Genomic DNA, 12,856 nt, shown 5'->3' on the forward strand with positions numbered 1-12,856 from the left:
CTGTTATTAAAACAACAAGGCATAGGTTTCACTCCCATTTTCAACACTGGGAAACCTGAGGGTTTAGAGGCTTAGGTTTAGACACTTGCGTAAAAGGGCCAAGCTAGTGAATGGCAGGAAGCTATGGTGAGAACTCGGGCCTGGCTGAGCCCAGAACTGGGTCTTCATGACCCTCAGTACCATCTGTGATCTGATGGTGCTTGAAGCGGAGCTGGGTTAAACAGACAGCTCTGGCAGTCTAAGTGGGCTCAGATTTTCCTCTAGAGTGGTGCCGGTTCCCTTGAGACCTGACTTGGGGGTCCCCTTGGCCTTGCGTGCTGCTTTCCTCCTGCCATCTGTTGCCGCATCCCTTGTTGGGCCAGAGCTGGGTCCCCTTATGGATCTGTCAGTTGGAGTGCATACTGTGCTGAAGAAAGTAAAACTGTAGCAAAACCCGGGATGCGTTATTTTACGCCACCCAGCGTTTGTGAATAAAACGTAACAGTGACTGCTGAACTACATTTATTCCTAGAAAAGAGTGGACACGTTTCATAATGAGATATCTTTGGACTCAGAGTATGACAAAAGCAAGTTTAATAGTAGCTATACGGTCATTTGTGATCACAGATTCATGGTTTAAAAATAAATTTTTAAAAATCGTACTGCTGCTGATTTGGAAAACAACAGTGACCAAAATTCTTAGCATGAGATTGAATTTAGAACTAGGTCACACTTAGGTCACAGCAGCTGTGTTTTATGAGTGTTGTAGGTCGGGCTGGGCAGTTGTGTTTTTGGCGCATAACCCGCTGCCTCTCTAGATTGGGTTGTTTTAGTGATCCTCCTGCGTGCCAGGTGTTTCCCCAGACATGTACCCGTTTCAGCAACCCAGTGAGGTAGTCTTGGAATTTCCATTTAAAAAGTGGAAGAGGTGACTGGCCCAAGGTTGAAAGCCAGAAAGGAGTCAGATCTGAGCCTGGTTCTGCTGGTTCTGACTCCAACACTCTGCAGTAACTTGTATTTCACTCGGGTCGCCTTTCTGAATGCCAAGAACCCCTGTGCCTCCTCACCGGCACCTGGGATTCTAAATCGGCAAGTGCCGTGCAAGCTCTGAGTTTATTTCTGTGTGTCCCTGCTCTTTGAGGCATTCTTGGTTATTTTTTCTTTCTCTCACTGCCTGCTCACACGTCATCCTGTCTCAGCAAGTGATAGGGCTGTAGCTTCAAAATCTAGTCCCTGTTCATCTGTTTCTGTCTTAGTTTTATTCTGTCTGAGCTTAGCAGGGCACCTTCTAACTGAACTTCCTGCTTCAACTCTTGGTCTGTTCTTTTCAAGGCAACTGGAGTGACCCTTTAGTGTGAGTGAGATCACGCCCCTCCCCTGATTTGTTCAAGCCCTGCAGTCGCCTCCCTTCGCCTTTAGAAGGAGGCCTGCCCCCAGCCATGGCCTGCCGTGGCCTGGCACTGTCCGTGCTGTGGCTCATCTGTCCCGGGCCCCGGCTCTCTGCCCTGCAGACACGCTGGTTGTGCTCCGTCTCTCACACCAGCCTCGTTTCTGTGCTGGGGCCTCTGCTCCTTTGCTCTGCACTTGTCCTCATCGTCAGGTCCCAGCTCAGACTCCTCTTGAGAGAGACCTTTCCTGATATTCCCCAACCTCCATCACTCTTATTTCCCTTGCACACTTACCGTAATCTGTGTCTTTTAGTTATCTGTTTGTTAGCTGCCGTAGACATTGTGATAAAAGCTTCGTGTAACGGCAGAGGCCTTGTGTCTGGCTCTTTGTTGTGTCTCTGCAACCTAAAATAGTGCTGGATGCCCCAGTAATTGTTAAATAATTTGAATGTACTTGTTGAACAGAAACTAGTATAGTTCATTTTAAATCTTGAATTTAGTCTGTTGCTTGTAGGACTGCTTAAATGGCTATATGTTTCATTTAGTATTTATGATACTTTTCTCTGTTTCAGAAATAAAATAACTTTTTGGTGAGGTAAGGCTCAAATGAGGATACAAACGTTGATGGAATGTTCTTTTTTGTATAGTTTTGAAAATTACTTAATATATATTAATTTTGTATAGTTAATTAATGTTTACATTGAATGAATAAAACCATTGGACACATTTCAAGATACGGATAGGTGTTTTCCTTTTTGTTTTGTATTGTTTACTTTATTTTTTGAATGTGGCATTGTTTTAATTTTGTTTTAATTGAAGTATGAGTGCATGCATGCTCGGTTGTGTCCTGCTCTTTGCAGCCTCCTGGATTGTAGCCTGCCAGGCTCCTCTGTCCATGGAATTCTCCAGGTAATAATACTGGAGTGGGTTGCCATTTCCCACTCCAGGGGATCGAACCTGCATCTCTTGTGTCTTCTGCATTGGCAGCCACCTGGGAAGCCCTTGTTGAAGTCTAGTTGATTTACAGTGTCCCTTAGTTTCAGGTGAACACCACAGGGATTCAGTTATATTATACATACACGTATATGTATCAGATTCTCTTCCCTTATAGGTTTGTACCTAATACTGAGTGTAGTTCCCTGTGTTATACGGTAGGTCCTCACTGGTTACCTGTTTTATATATAGTAGTGTGTATACGTTAAGCCCAGGCTCCTAACATATACCCCCTCTTCTTTGGTAACCATAAGTTTGTTTTCTGTGTCTGTGGGTCTGTTTCTGTTTTGTCGGTAAGTTCGTCTGTATCATTTTAGATCCGTGTGTAGGTGATACCATATGCCTGTCTTTCTCTGACTTCACCTAGTTGTTAATCTCTAGGTCCATCCGTGTTGCTGCAAACAGCATTATTTCATGCTTTTTTATGCCTGAGTAATATTCCATTGTGTATTTTATGCACATTTTTATCTGTTTTGTCTGTCAGTGGACACTTAGGTCGCTCCCATGTCTTGGCTGTTGTAAACAGTGCTGCAGTGAGCACTGGAGTGTGTGTATGTTTTCACCTGTAATTTTCTCCAGGTACATGTCCAGGAGTGGGATTGAAGGATCATATGGTAGCTCTACTTTTAGTTTTTTAAGGAGCCTCCATACTCTTCTCCATAAAGGCTGTACCAATTTGCATTCCCACAGACAGTGTAGAATGGTTCCTTTTTCTGCACATGCTCTTTAGCATTTAGTATTTGTAGACTTTTTGTTGATGGCCATTCTGAGTGGGGTGAGGTTATACCTCATTGTAGTTTTGATTTGCATTTCTCTAATAATTAGTGATGTTGAGCATCTTTTCATGTGCCTTTTCTGCTGTCTGTGTGTCTTTGGGGAAATGTCTGTTTAATCTTATGCCCATTTTTTGATTGGGTTATTTTTTTTATGTAGAGCTGCTTGTGTATTTTGGAGATTAAGCCCTTGTGGGTCAGCCACATGGTTTGCAAATATTTTCTCCCATTCTGTAGATTCTTTTTATTTGGTTTATGGTTTCTTTTGCTTTGCAAAAGCTTTTAAGTTTAATTAGGTCCCATTTGTTTATTTTTGTTTTTATTTTTATTACTCTAGGAGACAGATTTTAAAAAATCTTTCTGCTATTTCTGTCAAAGAGAGTGCTGTCTATGTTTTCCTCTAGGATTTTGATAATATCCAGTCTCACATTTAGGTCTCTAATTCATTTTGAGTTTATTTTTGTGTGGTATGAGGAAGTGTTCTAATTTCATGCTTTTACATGTAGCTGTCCAGTTTTCCCAGCACCACTTATTGAAGAGACTGTCTTTTCTCCATTGTTTGTTCTTGCCTCTGTCATAGATTAATTGACCACAGGTGCCTGGGTTTGTTTCTGGGCTTTATCCTGTCCCATTGATCTATATGTCTTTTTTTAATGCCAGTACCCTACTCTTTTGATGACTGTAGCTTTGTAATATAGTCCAAAGCCATGGAGTCGATTCCTTCAGCTCTGCATGTCTTTCTCAAGATTGTTTTGGCTTTTCAGGGTTTTTTGTGTTTCCATACAAATTAAAACATTTTTTTTGGTTCTAGTTCTGTGAAAAATTCCATTGGTAATTTGATAGAGATTGCATTGAATCTGTAGATTGCCTTGGGTAATATAGTCATTTTGACAGTATTGATCCTTCTAACCCAAGAACATGGTCTATCTTTCCGTTTGTGTCATCTTTGATTTCTTTCATCAGCTTCCTATAGTTTCAGAGTATAGGTCTTTATCTCCTAAGGTAGGTTTAATTCCTGAGTATTTTATTCTTTTTCATGTATGGTAATTGCAATTCTTTTCTTACTTTCTCTTTCTGATCTTTCATTGTTAGTGTATCAGAATGCAACAGATTTCTGTGTATTAGTTTTGCATCTTGGGACTTTACCAAATTCATTGATGAGCTCTAGTAGTAAATTATTTAGTATATGTTAATTTTCTATAGTTAGCTAATACTTTCATTGAGTATATAAAGTCACTGGATGTGTTTCAAAATATGGATGGGTTTTTTTCTTTAAATACCTTATTGCTTTAGAAGGCACTTTGAACACAGTTTGATAAAATACCCCTTATTTACCAGTAGGTGGCACTCTTGGTCATGGTTACTATTGTTAAAAAACAAGATTGTAGAATTTTAAAGAAAACAGCTTTTAAAAATTAAGTTTTCTTTGTTTTCTAGTTCAAGTTGAGCAGTAGATCAAACAGTATAATCACTAAAAGATGTGTCTTAGATGAGGCAGCTTATTGTAGCAACAGATGTCCAAAACACTGAGCAGAACAGTGTGTCCATATTTGCCTGCACGTCAGTTAAATTTTGTCAGGGAGGTTGGGCCCAAATGACATGTACCTGTTATCAGCCCAGCCACTGGTCTGGTTGTTCATGGGGTGGAGACCCTAAGCAGCAGGAGATACAGACGGTTCAAGAAAGATGAGGGGGGCGTCGCTGGTGGCTCAGCGGTAAAGAATCCACCTGCAATGCAAGAGACGCGGGTTTGATCCCTGGGTCGGGAAGATGCCCTGGAGGAGGGCATGGCAACCCACTCCAGTATTCTTGCCTGGGAAATCCCATGGACAGAGGAGCCTGGCAGGTTGTAGGACATGGGGTCGCAACAGAGTCGGACTTGACTCAGCAGTGAAACAACAAGAAACATGAAAGAGAGAAGCAGCAAGAGAAACAGACAAGAAAAGTGGGAACATGAGGAGGAGTGGATGGAAGGGGGTCGTGATTGAGAGTAGCTTGGCTGTGAGGTGATGCTTGCCTGTTACAATGAGCCTTTGCTTTTACTGCTAAGAAACAGGAGTGGTTTCCTTTTTTTTTTTTTTAAATAAGTTCATTTATTTATTTTTGGCTGTGCAGGGTCTTGGTTGTGGCTCAGGGGCTTTCTCTGGTTGTGGTTATCATGGGTTGTGAACATGCTTCTCGTTGTGTCGGCTCTAGGAGCACAGGCTTCAGTAGTCATGGCCCACAGGCTTAGTTGCTCCTAAGCACGTGGAATCTTCCTGGACCCGGGATTGAACCCACGCCCCTGCATTAGCCGGTGGACTCCCATCCGCTGTGCCACCAGGGAAGTCCCGAGATGGTAGTGCTTTTGAACAGCTTCCCAGACATTGTTCTTACATGTTGTCTCTGCTGTTGAAGGACCTTGGTGAGAGTTTCAATGGATGGTGCTGTTTCTGCTCCAGCCCGTGTGTGTGCCAAAGGTCTCGGTGTGATTCCAGGACCAGAATATTGCATGTCAGCCAGCCAGCTGTACACTAACGGCTCCTAAACTCTCATGGACCTCTGAAGTAAGTTTTGCCTCTTTCTTTCAGTGACTAATATACCATTTTGGGTTTAGCACATTCAGAGGAGAGAAGCTACGTTTTATGTGAGGTGGAAAGAGGCCTTTCACTTCTTTCATTTTACTAGAGAGAAAAATGGCAAGTAGCGTGTTTATCCACAATGGCAAGAAATAGATCTTTTATCCGAAGACCAGTTAGAAAGCAGTGGCTTTTTAATATGATTCGGTTGTAACTCAACGAATTACATATGATAATTGTCACCTCTCAATTTATTTACTTTTATTTCCTGTCTGGATCTTCTAAAATATCTTCAGGCTCCCCAAGGTCTTTGTCTTGTTCTTGTGGCCCCAGGGCCTGCCACATGATGGACTCTTACTAAGTATTTGTCAAATGAAGGGCTAAAATAGTGAGTGTGGTGTAGAAATGTGGCACACTTCCCTTGGAGTAGGAATGTAGACTTCACTTGAATATTTTCTAACATTGTATTTGTTACAATTCATTTATATAGTACCTCCCAAAGAGCTCCGGAAATAGCGTTCACATACATTTTCATTTATTCTGAAGTCAACTAAGATAGGAAAGGACAGATATATATGGCAATATAACTTGTTAAAAGTGGCCATCCTAAGCAGTGTGCTATCGTGCTAAGTCACTTCAGTCGTGTCCGACTCTTTGTGATCCCATGGACTGTAGGATTAGATGTGATCCCATGGACTGTAGGATTAGATGTGATCCCATGGACTGTAGGGTTAGATGTGATCCCATGGACTGTAGGGTTAGATGTGATCCCATGGACTGTAGGGTTAGATGTGATCCCATGGACTGTAGGATTAGATGTGATCCCATGGACTGTAGGATTAGATGTGATCCCATGGACTGTAGGGTTAGATGTGATCCCATGGACTGTAGGATTAGATGTGATCCCATGGACTGTAGGATTAGATGTGATCCCATGGACTGTAGGGTTAGATGTGATCCCATGGACTGTAGGATTAGATGTGATCCCATGGACTGTAGGGTTAGATGTGATCCCATGGACTGTAGGGTTAGATGTGATCCCATGGACTGTACGATTAGATGTGATCCCATGGACTGTAGGGTTAGATGTGATCCCATGGACTGTAGGATTAGATGTGATCCCATGGACTGTAGGATTAGATGTGATCCCATGGACTGTAGGATTAGATGTGATCCCATGGACTGTAGGGTTAGATGTGATCCCATGGACTGTAGGATTAGATGTGATCCCATGGACTGTAGGATTAGATGTGATCCCATGGACTGTAGGGTTAGATGTGATCCCATGGACTGTAGGTTAGATGTGATCCCATGGACTGTAGGATTAGATGTGATCCCATGGACTGTAGGATTAGATGTGATCCCATGGACTGTAGGATTAGATGTGATCCCATGGACTGTAGGATTAGATGTGATCCCATGGACTGTAGGATTAGATGTGATCCCATGGACTGTAGGACTAGATGTGATCCCATGGACTGTAGGATTAGATGTGATCCCATGGACTGTAGGATTAGATGTGATCCCATGGACTGTAGGATTAGATGTGATCCCATGGACTGTAGGATTAGATGTGATCCCATGGACTGTAGGATTAGACACCTTTGTCCTTGGGATTCTCTAGGCAAGAGGGGAGAAGGCAATGGCTACCCACTCCAGTGTTCTTGCTTGGAGAATCCCAGGGACAGGGGAGCCTGGTGGGCTGCCGTCCATGGGGTTGCACAGAGTCGGACACCCTGAATCGACCTAGCAGCAGCAGCAGCAGCAGCAGGCAAGAGTACTGGAGTGGGTTGTCATGCCCTTCCCCAGGGGATCTTCCCAGCCCATGTCTTTTATGTTTCCTGCATTGGCAAGCGGGTTCTTTACCACTAGCACCACCTGGGAAGCCCATGTAAGCAAAGAAGGATTTAAGAATTAGCAGAGAAAAAACAGAGTGATAGGAAGCAAAAAAAAAATGTCGTCTGACTCCCGATCAGTGGTTTTCCTGATAGGCAGTAGTTTTTAGAATTTGATGTGTTGGAGAATCTTTCTGTTTTTTTTTGTTTTTTCTTTAAACTTGTTATTGAAATTTGACATGTAAATAGAAGTACATAAATCCTAAGAAGACTGCTTGGTTGAATTTTTAAGACAAAATTTTGGGGGAGCAGTTCTAGGTTCACAGCAAGATTGAGGGCGAGTGCAGAGTTTCCCTTCCACTCCCTGCCCCCACACATGCACAGCCTCCCCACCGTCCACAGCCCCCACCAGAGTGGGGCCTTAATCTCCGACCTGTAATTGGTGAACCGGCACTGACTCGGAGAGTCCTCCCAGGTCTCACAGCACGGCCCGCTCTTGGTGATGTGTGTTCTGTGGGTGTGGACAAGCGTATGATGACGTGGATCCATCATTACGGTGCCATTTGGAGTATTACCGCTCTGAAACTCCTCTTGTGTTTGAGGAATTTTTTTCAAAATGAAAATACCCATGTAATCAACATTCAGATTAAGAAACAACTTTGTCACGGTCGCCTCGCCATGGGTGACTGCTAATTTGATTTCCACCTCACAGATTCATTTTTCCTGCTTTTGTTCTTTGTATGACTGGACTTGTAGACTAGGTGCTTTGTGTAGGGGCTTTTTTGAGTCTTTTCTGTCATTCTTTTCATTTACTGAGGTATTTGTGTTACTCATTTATGTTACTGCCTGTGGTTGGAGTCTGTTTATTCTCATTGCTGTGAAACTTTGAAAATTTGTCTGCCCTTTTCTCTTTATCTCATAAGAAATATTGCAGGCTTACGTGGTGCTCTGGGCAGAATGTAGTTACTAGGCAGTTACAGAATCTGCTGTCCTCTTCTGTGATAGCGTAAGGTCAGTGACATGAGCTCGGTGAGAGATTTTGGAAACCGATAGAGCACAGGAATATTTGCCAGCACCGATAATCACTGGTGCACATGCATGGTGGGGGTCAGTGGGCTCAACTCTAAATAGCAGGAGCAGTTTTGTCAGAGTGGAGCTAGGTCTTTAATCATTTTGCTGTTAGATCAGCTCGTAACATCAGCAACAAAAATCCAAACTCTTCTTCACTGGCCCTAAGACAGTCTGATGTTTCCCTCCTTTTTCTTGGAATGTTGTGACTTTGAGTTTGCTGTCTCCCAGGAAGCACCATGGTGGTCGTGATCCCCAGGCTGCTGCGAGGCTCTCTGGGCACCATCTGCACTCAGGCGGCTCCGCTGAGATCAACACCCAGTGCGTTGCGCTACCTCACTCGGAGCAGGTGAGTGGTCACCTTCAGTGTCGTTGCAGCGGGTGTTCAAAGAGCCCCGACCTGCTGAAGACAGTGGGAGGCAAGTCATAGCATCTTCCTTGACTGTGCCTGCTGTCAGTGGGGCGTATGCTTTAGTTAGTGTACAGACTCCGGGGCTGTTCTCCAGGGTCCATAGTGCTCCATTGTACCCGGGACAGCCAGTCACATTGTGTGCTGGGCGGCGTTCCTCTCCAGTCACAGGTGCTAGATAGTCACAGTAATTAATACTGCAATTAATTTTTAGGAGGATAATACTTAATAACCTAATTTTACTTTTTATTAAAGTGTAATGAAATCCAAAAGGAGACCTGATCACTTGGAGAGAACTGCAGATGTCGTTCGCCAGGAGGTTTGTATCTCGGGCCAGGGCAGGTTCTCCTAGCTTGCAGTCTGCACACGGTTAGGCCCGGCTTACCACAAGGGCTTTAGATGAGCTTGAATCCCTTTGAGGGACAGTCCGGGCAGGTTTGTTATATTTCTGTCCAGAACTTCTCCAAATGTGACTTGGGACAACTGATTTGAAAAGATGATAGCCAAATACTCCAGTCATTCCCTTTAAAGTCAGAATGGATGGATTTGTTTCTGATGAAGGGAGTGTTGTAGCAAAGGAGGGAACTGGCCTCACAGGCATAAGGTTTAGGGTGCTATTTTAGGAAGAGATCTTCCTTTAGAGCCTAAATTTTATGAGTAGCTTGCCTTTTCTTTCTTTTTTGGCACCATGTCTCAAAGTCCTTGTCCTTCTCCCTACTTTAGAACAACTTATTTCATCAAAAGGGAGAAAGCACTGACATCTGAGAAAGGAGGGTGAATGAGCTCTCTTACCTTCCCATGTGCAGATTTTCCTCCATATTCAGACCACGGAAGGGCTAATCCACCAACCCGAAGGGGTTCACGGGCTGGGGAATAAAGGATCCTCACCCGTTACCTCCGTGAGTAACCCCGTTTTCTTTTAAAAACATAAATTAGATATTTGATTTTTCTTTTGAATGATTCTTCAAATACTTGGATTGTGTTTAGCTTAGTTTTATAGGTATTTTTAAACTAATGGTTAAAAAACTATGTATTTTATATACAGAAGGATTATCTACTTCTATAAACATGGTCAGAAATTGTATTGTTGCTATCGTTTAATTTTTAGCGGTAATAATAGAATTTAATATAGGAGAGCATTATTTGGGCTCCACTTTTCAAGCTTATTCTGCTTTCAGAAAATTGCTTTGGGACCAAGAGTGGTGCATTTGTGGGTTCAGCTTTAAGCGCGTGTGTTTTGAGGAGTCTGTGCAAAAGTAGTTCAGCACAATAGATTCGTGATGTGTAGGAAAATGTGCTTTTCCCACTGGTGGTAAATCTGAAAATACTTTTTCTGGTTTGTTGAACACACAAAAGTGCTGATTCTGTAAATGTGATATTTGTTAGTGCCGGGGTCCAGCCCTGGCTGATCCAGGGTATTCGAAGCAGGGACGGCATCGGCGAGGGTCAGGATACAATAGCTTCAATTAGATATTAATTTTTTTTTTTTAGATATTAATTAAAGATATAAAGAGTAATAGAATAAGGATAGCTCAGTAGGAAAATTCAGTGGAGAAAAGAGGCTGAGTAGCTTGGTTTATGCGGGAGACCAATAAAACTTCAAGACAAGAAGTTTGCACCACTTACGTAGGCCGCAGGCGTCCTTCCGTTCTCCCGAAGGAGAGGAGACACTGAGGCCTCCCCGGTCAGATCTTAGAAGCCCAGGCATAATTAGTAAGCATGGCGGGTTCTGAGTTCCAGATGGAGACTCAGCCAGAGTGAGAGAGAAAGAGACATGGGGAGACCAGTATTTCGAGAAACTGATCCCCTTTCTTTATTTTCCATGGTCTACGTTTATACACTGAGATGTTATGCAAAAGTCACGTGGGGTCAGCAGTCCTGACTTTTATCAAAGTCAGGTGCTTCATACAAATGTATACAGAGGTCTTAGGGGTGTTACATCATCTTCTGGCCAGGGGGGCCTGCTGACAATTTATGACCCTCTCCTTGTGACAGTGGTCAGAACACTTTTTTCTCCAATGGTGATTATTCTTAAAACAGACGCCACCCAAATAAAGTTACATTCCTATAGGGTGAGGGTGTAGTGGGTTTTAGTTAAGGAAAGAATTTACTTAGCCTAAGGTCTAACGCGATTAATATCAAAGGTTAATAGTTATTTCTTCTATATATTCATTAATGTGTGTAAGGGCAGGGGATATGGAGACTTAGCAACAAACATTGGCTCAGCAAATGAAAAACCCTTCACCAATACAATTTCTAATCAGCCCATTATACTTATACTAATAGTTTTCTAACTTTTCTAAGGAACCTGTTTTTAGAAGGTTTAAAGCATCTCGTGCCTCTCACGGTTGGGAGGCTATGAGCAATCACATGTGGCCGGACAAGCCTGTCAGGCAGGCTAGAGAAGCTTCAGAGGAGTTTGTAGGTTAAAACACTCTTATCACGCCCAGGAATTATTATTAACTGGAGCTCTAAGTTAACTCCTTTTCCGAAGGAGGTGGTGGGGGACAGCCCCCTGTAAAGTCAGAGGTGTAGGTGAGAGCACAAAGTAGTAAAGTAAAGTAGGCAGGCTCTGGTTAATGGGGGTAGATGCTCGAGGATTTCCAGGGGGACTCCTGAGGCTCAATCCCGCCTTTGCGTATGTCGAGCCTCCTTCCTCATGACCTTTGCCATGGGCGGAGTACCTCACTCTGGCCCCCAACATGTTAGAATTCCTTTTTGAAAAGTAAAGCCTTGCCAGTTTTGAAGAAAAAGCCAGTTTATGTAGCAGGCTTGGACTGTACTTTTTTCTGTTGTATTTTGAGGGAGGTGGAATCAGAGTTGAGTTTGGCAGCCTTTCCTTAAAGAGCCAGAGAGTGAGTGTTCAGGCTCCCAGGGCCGAGCTGTCTTAGTTACAGCTGCAGAACTCTGCCTTTGTCATGAGGATGGCCCTAGGCAGCATGTGCACACATCGGTGGGGCTGCTTTCCAGTGAGACGGTATTTACCAGGACACCCGGATTTGGCCCGTATTTTGAATGTAGTTTGCCAATCCCTCAATTAGAGTAGCATTTCAGAATTTGCCAGGACAAAACTGCTGAGACTTGTGAGAGGTTATTTTGAGCCAAGTTGAAGAAAACTTGACAGAAAGTCAGTGTAAGCTCCATTGGTGTGATTGAACAGCTAAGAGTTTCAATGCCCGGAAGTCAGAGATTTGTGGGGCAATTCCAGTTGTGGCATCGCTTGCGGGGAGATGGGGCAGATTTTTTCCAGCGGCAGCTCCTCTCCTCTCCACTCCTCTGCACAGAAGGAGAGCAGAAGCTGGGGGCTGAGGGCTGGGTAAAGCCTGGGGGTGTTGGGAGCCGTGACCTCCATGGTGTGAGGTGACCAGGGCCTCGCCCACACCCCCAGAGGGCAGCCCCCTGCCGTAGAGCAGGCCCTCAACTCGGATGCGTGGGCACCACTGCCTCCTCAGGCCTGGCCGGATCTCGTCCTCCTTACCTCATCTGCTGGCCCTGCCGTTTGGCGAGAGCACTTCTCAGAACTCCCCACGTGTCATTTCCTGTCAGCTCCAGCTGGGGAGGCAGCCTAAGGGTAGCGTGGCCCCTGCCTCTTCAGCACAGGGGGCAGAGCCTGGGGCCAGAGGGAAGCCCCACATCTGATTCCTGGTCCCTGGGACCCTGCATCCAGAACGGGGCCCTCACCCTACCAGGAGCATCCTTTCTGTACTCATGGGGTTCCCTCTGCAGGAGTCCCTGAATGGCTATCCCGTGACCGTAATACCTCTTACCTGGGGCCTAGAGAGTCCTGCTGATGCAGGGAGCTGAGCTCTGAACTCAGGTTCACGTTTTCTCCTCTTAAGGATCCAGTGTAAGC

The 12,856-nt window shown here is 44.2% G+C and overlaps 1 protein-coding gene across 3 annotated transcripts in view; it reads left to right on the plus strand.

Moving 5' to 3' along the window:
- The window catches only part of OXNAD1 (oxidoreductase NAD binding domain containing 1), a 52,908-nt gene that overhangs the window by 2,203 nt on the left and 37,849 nt on the right, over positions 1 to 12,856 (plus strand). For 2 of the 3 annotated variants that reach the window (XR_009737971.1, XM_061425186.1), the window contains exons 2-5: positions 5,531 to 5,679; positions 8,826 to 8,943; positions 9,259 to 9,322; positions 9,810 to 9,902. Coding sequence is in view for 2 of the 3 variants with exons in the window: in XM_061425186.1 (XP_061281170.1) it covers positions 8,834 to 8,943; positions 9,259 to 9,322; positions 9,810 to 9,902 (267 nt within the window). In the remaining variant the exon portion in view is untranslated. The remainder of the gene's footprint in view (positions 1 to 5,530; positions 5,680 to 8,825; positions 8,944 to 9,258; positions 9,323 to 9,809; positions 9,903 to 12,856) is intronic. The other variant, XM_061425192.1, reaches the window with a different exon arrangement.

Source organism: Bos javanicus, chromosome 1, assembly GCF_032452875.1.
Source record: "Bos javanicus breed banteng chromosome 1, ARS-OSU_banteng_1.0, whole genome shotgun sequence".
NCBI lineage: Eukaryota > Metazoa > Chordata > Mammalia > Artiodactyla > Bovidae > Bos > Bos javanicus.